The sequence below is a fragment of the Petaurus breviceps genome, unplaced genomic scaffold (assembly GCF_028583685.1).
Source record: "Petaurus breviceps papuanus isolate PSGF00001 unplaced genomic scaffold, PetGlider_PUasm1.0 185, whole genome shotgun sequence".
Classification (NCBI taxonomy): Eukaryota; Metazoa; Chordata; class Mammalia; order Diprotodontia; family Petauridae; genus Petaurus; species Petaurus breviceps.
Window position 1 is genome coordinate 42348924 of NW_027185797.1, and position 8175 is coordinate 42357098.

General features: G+C 52.0%; 1 protein-coding gene across 1 annotated transcript in view; it reads right to left on the bottom strand.

Annotated features, from left to right (window-relative positions):
• Window positions 1–1432: 1432 nt before the first annotated feature.
• The window catches only part of SLC8A2 (solute carrier family 8 member A2), a 13951-nt gene continuing 7208 nt past the window's right edge, over window positions 1433–8175 (bottom strand). Inside the window, exons 4-9 of the mRNA XM_069089126.1 lie at window positions 6960–7063; window positions 6518–6535; window positions 5092–5216; window positions 4759–4858; window positions 3359–3637; window positions 1433–2921 (exon numbers count right to left, since the gene is read on the bottom strand). Coding sequence (XP_068945227.1) covers window positions 2545–2921; window positions 3359–3637; window positions 4759–4858; window positions 5092–5216; window positions 6518–6535; window positions 6960–7063 — 1003 coding nt within the window. The 3' untranslated portion in view covers window positions 1433–2544. The remainder of the gene's footprint in view (window positions 2922–3358; window positions 3638–4758; window positions 4859–5091; window positions 5217–6517; window positions 6536–6959; window positions 7064–8175) is intronic.

The window sequence follows — 8175 nt, forward strand, 5'->3', positions numbered from 1 at the left end:
TGGGTGTGGGAGACACTGCCAGAGCAGAGACCCTGAGATGGGAGATGGAGAGACAAGCAGAAGGCCAGCTTGCCCGGACTCCAACATGTGAGAAAGGGTATGATAGGTAAACAGGGTGGAAAGGTGGGTTGGAGCCAGCTCTAAGTGCCAAGCTGAGGAATGGAAGCCTAATCCTATGTATGACCAGGGAGCCACAAGACCAGGGTGTGTGTGTGTGTGTGTGTGTGTGTGTGTGTGTGCGTGCGTGCGTGTGTGTGTGTGTGTGTGTGTATGATCACAGGTGGGGCTTAGGAAAATCACTTTGGTGACCATGGGAAGAGCGAACTGAAGAACAGAGGCAGGAGACTGGAAGGCCAATTGGGAGGCTTCCAATAGCCTAGGAGAGCTGATGAGACTTGAGCCAGGGTAAGCCAGAGAGCTCTTCTTCCTCCCACAACACCAACAGGTGCCTCTAAGAGTGCTAAGAGCAGGTGGGAAGTTTTTCTATGTGGTCACATCTAATGGACTGGTTGCAGCCACGTGCAAATAGCTAGACTAGGGTTCACCTAGTTAGAATGTGGGAACATCTCCTAGCTGGGGGGTGTGTTGAGCTAAACTATGGTTGTGACTGGGTATGGTTAGGGAAAGAGGGGTTTCTATGGGGGCTTTTATCCTTGAATATCTATCTTGATCTTTCATACTCAACTGTCCAGCTAGTAAAGGTTATGGGGATGGCCAAAAGAGGTCCCTAGTCCCTTCCTGATCTTTGCCTTCCTCCTCATTCCCACCCCCCAAAGATGGCATCTCACAGGCAGAATTCCAAAGTTTTATGTCAACTTTTGCAGAAATCACAGAGATGGGGCAGGAAGGAAGAAGAGACAGGGTGGGGCACGGGAGGAGAGAGAAGACAGCAAGAGTCCTGGTAAACCTGGAGCCCTCTCTCCAGCCCCACACTCTCCACCCTCCCCACTTTAGGGCCACTTGACCCCAGAGATCTTGGGGAGGGGGTTGAAACAAAATCCACAGTAAGAAAATGCAGAAGACCAACAGACACTGAGCCTCCAAAGTTAAAGTTAAAAACAGGACCACCTCCCCCAGGCCCACCCCACCAGTGAGCAGGGACACAGCAGCTCTGGCTGTCTGATGGCATTGGTCCCTTCTGGCCCTCCGGTTTTTCTTTGAGGGCAGTTTTCAGGGAGAGAGTATATATGTGTTTGTGAGGGGGGAGGGTCTTCTCTGGTTCTAGTCCCTTGGTCTGGTCCTGTCTTTGGGTTTTTTGCCCCATTTCCCCTTCCACTGCTCTGATTTAGAGGGGGAGGGGACAGACCTGGAGGGCTCTTGCCCTCCCTCCCTCCCTACCCCTGCAGCGATTCTGTCCCCCCCCAATCATGCAGCCCTCCCACCCACCCCGCCCCCGACACTATATACACCCCCTGCCCCTGCACCCCCCTCCCCCGTTCCCAGCCGGGGCCCAGAGGTAGCAGGACAAGCAGGGGCCCCTGGAATGTTCGAAGTTGCAGGTGCAAAGTGCATTCCAGTCCCCAGGTGTCTCGGGGCCTGAGTCATCCCAGCCCTGGCCTGGTCTGAGAAGAGGAGCCAGATAAGGAGGGTCCCTGCAATCCCCTCAAGGAGAAAAGAGACTGGCCCCAGGTAACATACTGAGTCTGAGAGGACTAGAAACCAGGCCTGGTTCTGGGCTTGGGGGCTCCGTCCACCCCACCCAGAGAGGCATCCACAGGTTAAGGGAGTGGGAGGGGGGCCCAAGGAGTCAGAACAGGACAGGAGCGGAAGAACCCTCCAGAGAAGGAAGCCCCAAGAGGATTCCCCAAAACCTTGGGGCTCTAAGGCTGGTGAGAATGGAGACAGGACTCTTTGGAAGGGGGGAAGGAGTTTCTGGTCCCTCTAGGAGCCATGAGATGCACTCTCTGAAGGAGAATCCCCAGAAGACTGAGTGGATGGCAGTAGATTGTTGGACGAAGGGAGCTGAGCTCCTGGGAGGTGGTGCATGGTAGGGGAGCAGGGCTCAGAGGAGGGGCTGGAAGCTGTGGCTGGGACACAAGATGGGCAGGAGGCCTCCATGGGCAGGGTGGCCTGGCAATCCAAGCCTGGCAGTATTCCGAGGCTGCGAGGGACGAGTGGGGAGGGGAGGGGGACTCTGGGCAGTGCCCGGCTGCGGCAGTAACTCTTCTGGTCAGGAAGGCTGGGTAGGCTCCCTGGAGGAGGCTTTATTCCTAGGGGGCCAGAAGGAGGTGCTGTCTCTGGAGCTTGGGGTGAGCATCCCAGCCTGGAAGAAAAGTAGGGAGGATATGGCAATATCCCTGGGAAGGGAGAAAGGAAAGGGCTCCCTGGAGGAGGCATTTTCACCAAGGGTGAGGGCAGAGCATTCCAGAGCTGGGGGAGGGGCCCTAGAAACCAGGGGTGTGGCAGTGGCTACCCAGGCATAAGGGGAGGGCTCCCTGGGATTGGATTGTGCCACCTCCCCCCCAAGGAGCCCTGGGTGTGGTCATAGATCCTTAGGATGGTCAGGGCAGGAGGGCTGCCCGGAGGTGGCGGCAGCGGCATCTTCTAGAAGCCCCGAATGTGGCAGTAGGCCTCCAGGCTAGCAAAGAGGATGTAGAGCAGCCAGAGGCCCAGGAACAGGGCCGCAGTGGCCAGCTTGGGCCCTCGGGGGCCCCCCAGCTCGCCCCCAATGTGGGGCCGCCGGCGGTAGAGCAGAACAGAGACAGCCACGAAAGCGAAGATGGTGAAGAGCGTGACGGAGAAGGCCAGGGCTCCGGCCTGCACCTCAAAGGCCCGTCCCTGGGCTGCCCAGTAGACAGCAGCCACCGACCAGGCCACGCCCAGGCCCAGGAAGACGTTCACAGCATTGGATCCTGTCACGTTGCCAATGGAAGCGTCAGCGCACTGGTCCTGCAGGGCCGCCACCTTGCTGGCAAACGTGTCTGCCCCAGGAGGGGGTGGAAAGAAGTTGTTAGGCCCCCCACGGCAGCCCACGTGCCTCCCCGGTCCTGCTCTCCTCTCTTCCTCTGGCTTCTGGGTCTCCCATCTCCAAGTTCCTCCGTCTTTTTCTTTCCCTCTGCCTCTGTCTTCCCAGCTCAGACTCTCAGCCCATCTCTGCTTCTGCGTATCTCCCTCTCTATCTCTTTTCTCTCCCTCTCCTTATCTACCCATTTCTCCCCACTTTCTCTCCCATTTCTCAACCCTTTCCTCTTCTTTCCTGGTCCCTTCCCACCCTCAGCCCCTCTCTCTCTGTCTTTGACCCCTTCAGTTCCCCTCTCTCTGTGTCTCAGTCTGTCTGCCTCAGTGGTTTCCTCCTCTCCTCTCTGTCCCTCCCTCCATGCCCCTCCCCTCTCATCCTCCTTGCCCTTTGCCCCAGTACCTGGTATCGATGTCCCAAGAGCCACAAAGACTACGGCGTTGACAGAGTCCTTGAGGCCAACTGTGCAGCCAAAGTGGGAAGCCAGGTCGCCAATGAGGGCCGTCAAGAGTCCGATGACCAGGATAGAGACTCCGAAGCAGGCCCAGCCGTGGCAGTACTCAGTGGGGGGGACACAAGCAAACAGCACCTTCCAGAAGACGGTCAGGAAGTGCATCACGTAGTCAAAACAGGAAGGCAGCCGCTCTTCCCTTGGGCCATCCTCCTCCTCTTCCTCATCTCCTACAACACAGGACAAGCCCTATCAGAGGGCAGGCTGGCGGGCTCCGTCTTCTGGGCACTCCTCACCTTTCTCCCAAACATCTCCTCTAAGAGGTGTGCCGCGGCCTCATTCCTTTCAGTCTTCGCGACCTTGTTCTTAATGGTTTCTACTAAGTCTGGCTACTTTGATTTGTTTTAGACCTCTTTGCCTTTTTTCTTTTATCTCCACATCTCATCTCCTAATCCTAGTTTCTTTCTAATTGGAGGGTTTAGAGGAGGGATACACTCAGAGGTCCTGCTACTCTCTGGTCCCCTAAGGCACAAGGGCAACACTGCTATTCCGAAGCCTTCCTGGAGAACAGTGGGGGGAGGAGATGTCAGAAGGACAAGTATCCCTAATGCTACTGAGGCCAGCCTCAAGGTCACACCCCAGCAACTGAAGTATGGTGGTGCCCAATCACCTCGATGTGCTCCTGATCCTCCCCAAGCTCCAGTCCTCAAAAGGCCTTCCACTTCAGTCCCTTCCCTCCACATATCATTGTTGGCCTCTCCCTCCAGTCCACCACCCCCTGCATCTGTCTGTACTTACAGAATGTCAGATCCCAGAGGAGCACTTACAGAAAGTCCAATCCCCTCATTTCAAAGAGAGAGAAACCAAGGCCCAGACATAAGCCTGGTCCAAACATATTTGCCCAGCACCAAACAGAGATAGAGCTTTGGCTAGGCTCTAGGCATCTCAGAGTCCCCACTCCCTTCTCACTCTTCCTGTCTCTTTTCTAGTTTCTTCTCCCCTTTTCTCTTTCCTATCTTTATTTCCCCCATCTTCTTATTTCTCTCTTTCTCTCTCTTTCTCTCTCTGTATCTCTCTCTCTGTCTGTCTCTCTGTCTCTGTCTCTCTTTATTTCTCTGTCTGTCTCTGTCTCTCTGTCTGTCTCTGTCTCTCTGTCTCTGTCTCTCTGTCACTCTCTCTCTCTGTCTCTCTCTCTCTGTCTGTCTCTGTCTGTCTCTGTCTCTCTCTCTCTCTGTCTCTCTCTCTCTCTCTGTCTCTCTCTCTCTCTCTCTGTCTCTCTGTCTCTCTCTCTCTCCTCTCCAGTTCCGAATCTTGGGATAGGGCAAAGGAAGTAAGAGGGACCAAGTAGTACCTGCACTGACGGTGATGGCTTCTAAAAACTGTTCCCTCCAGGAGTGGGTGCCGATCACCAGAGCCAAGTTTGTTTTCTTAATGAGCTTGTCCACTGTATTCTGAGGGAAAGGAGGTAGCATGTTGGTCCCAGACAACTTGAGTCTCCACCACACCCCGCCTTTCAGCTTCAACCAAAAGAGGAGGGACTATGGATGCTCTCCATAGTGCTGACAGAGGGGCAGACACACCGGTGACCTCCCTCCCAGGGGTCCTGGCTCCTCTGCCCCTTCATCCCCGGGACTCCCTGCTCTTTTGCCCTATGTCCCCAGCCTTCAACCCCTGCATCCATCACCTTAAAATCATAAGATTCCTCTATGATGACTTCGAGGCGGCAGTTCTCACCCAGGACCGGCTTCCCCATCTCTGCAATTCTCCGGGCCTCTTCTTCTTCTGCAGTCAGCTTTCTGTCTCCATCCCCTATGGGACAGGTCGCAGGAAGGGATGGGGGATTCGGTTGCAGTGTGAAGGATGAAGGTTAGAGTCTGGGAAGGCATGGCTGCTTCAGGCCCCAGAGAGGCGTGAAGCTGAGCAGACTTTCAGAGCCACAATATCTCAGCCCCAGCTTCAGTCTTCCAGCTCATTAAACTGCCCCCTTTGATATGCCCCCTCTGCTCCCTCACCTCAGGATGGTCTTCAAATATTCCAGACTCCATTCTTTCTTCCCCCCTCCTCTCCACCTCTCCCAACCTTTTCTGTCTTTCAGGGCCTTTATTGGAATCTCTCCCTGTACCTCTCCAAAGCCTTTGGATCTTCCCTATACCACTCTGGCTTCCCAGAGTGAGTCCCACACTCAGCTCCTGAGTTCTCTCCAATTTGGAAGGTTTTTGGAGATTTAGGAAGAGGGAGGCCTCATCTCCCAACCAGATGGTATCATATCATATGCTAAGATTTCAAACTATCCCCAGATCCTCACCTGAAAGAGAACTCTAGATTGAGACTGACCTCAAGACTCCCACAAAATGGTGCATCTTCATCATTAGACCACATTCAACTTGAGTCAGAATCCCTTCCTTAATCAAGATTAAAACTGAAACCTAACTTTAATACATATTTCTTAAATCTAAGCCTGACCTGAATGCCAGCTTCACAGCAGTATCAACCCTAACCCTGATAACCCTGATCCTGACTCTAAAATTGATGCATCTATCAAATCTACCTACGATCCATGCTCAGATTAACTACGAACATAGTCATTTTTTTGAGGCAACCAGGGTCAAGTGACTTGCCCAGGGTCACACAGCTAGTGAGTGTCTGAGGCCAGATTTGAACTGAGGTTCTCTTGATTCTAGGGTCAGTGGTCTGTCCATTGCACCACTTAGATGTTCCTTGAATATAGTCCTAACCCCATCCATGAATCTGACCTTGACCTCTGGAAGTAGCTGAGACACCAACCCTAACTTTACCCTAACTGAATCCTAAGACAAACTTTGATCTTAGCTTTAACCTTAAGTCAAAATTTGACCCCAAAGTCGAACTTCAATTCAACCTCCTACTCAATCTCAAGCCTGACCCTAAACTGACCCTAACCTTCAATCAATCTGAGCACGAATCTTTAATCTAACTATGACCCTAACCCAATTCTGACCACATCCCAATTCTAAACCCAGTCCCACCTTACCTTTAAGGACAATCTTACCTCCAAGCATCTGAAAAAAAACACTCAGCCCCAATACTGCCTTCCCCCAAATCTCAGCCCTTTGTCACCTGAGCCTACATACCCTGATTGAGCAGGAGAGCTAGAAGGAAAGACAAAGATACAGGGACAGAAAGAAAGGGTGTTAATTGCATTCCATCTGAGACAATCCCACTTTCTCCCCTTTAACCCATCCACTATCCCACCCACTCTACCCAAAAAAGAACTATCCATGGTTCTGATTGGGCGTAGTGACTCTAGCCTTGTTTCTTCAGTCCCAGGGTCCCCTGTATCTCTTCCTCCCAGATCCCCTTTCCCCTAAGGGCTGCATCTATCCCCATCCATCCTTGATTCTCCATGCCCCCCTGAAACCCCTGCCCACCCACATCTATGCCTTATCTGAATTCTCTGGCTCATCCTTCCAAGTCTGATCCCTCTACACCTTCCTTCATTCAATTATTAAGCTGAGCCCTGGCCCAGCCCCTTGGACCCTTCCCAACCCTCAGACCAGCTGTAGCCGCAGCCACCTGAGATCCCTCGTTTCAGCCACTGGGGTTGGCCCAGCTCAATGAAGAAGTTGTCCTTTTTCTCATATTCCTCATCATCCACTATCTTCACCTGCAGAGTCTTCCTGGTTGGAAAAGGGAGAGAGACAGAGGGTGGACTTCCTGTTGCGCATCCATGGGGAACCTGAGTCCTCTCTTGGGGACTCCCTCTAAGCCTCTAGTAATTCCTTCTAAACCCTCATATCCCGATTCTTATCCACCCCTAAGAGATCCTGGGTTTCATGGGGGTTAATTGGACACTAATTGGTTTCTTCAGCATCGTCATCACCATGGGAACTGGACTTAGATTTGGGAAGGGGGAAACAGAGAGAAAACTGCCACAGTCACAGACTCTAACACAAACACCCCAGTCACATAGCGGCATCTCACACATGCAGAGCCTCACAACAAGCACAGCCATTGTGATGGATTGCACATTACAGACACAAAGCCACAAAACACACAAAATAGACACACGGTGTCAGAAAATACAGATACCTCACTGTATAATACAAACAAAAACTGATACACCTACACATTCCAGACATCTAGTCATGTAATACTGGCACCTAATTATACAACTACTCGACACACAATCACACAACAATAAAAAGCTATGGAGGAAACAACGTCAGCCATTACCTAAAAGCTTTGAATCCCACATCCAAAACTTACAAAATGTGTGACCCTGGGCAAGCATGGTACAATAGAAAGTGAGCTGACTATAGGATCAAAAGACCTCACTTCAAATCTAGCCTTGATGAAGTGACAATCTTGTGACCCTGAGCAAATCACTGAACACCTTACTTTCCCATCTGTAAAATGGGGGAGCTGGACCAGATGGCCTCTGAGGTCCCTTCTAGCTCCATGTCTATAATCTTATGAAATTTTCCCTCCCTAAGCCTCAGTTTCTTCATCTGCAAAGTGGGCACAGCACCGCTCATACTTAACTCACGGGATTATTAGAAGGCTCAAATGAGATAATGTCTATAAAAAAGTGCTTTGTAGATTGTAAAGCTTGATAGAAATAGGAGTAGCTGTTGTTGCTGCCAAGCATAGCCACACACCAACACAATCACACAATATACACACTGTGGACACCAGCAACACAGATACAGTCAAGCATTCACCACAAGGTCAGTGTCACACAACACACAGAACCACACCACATACACTCAACAACACTGTCACCAGAAAT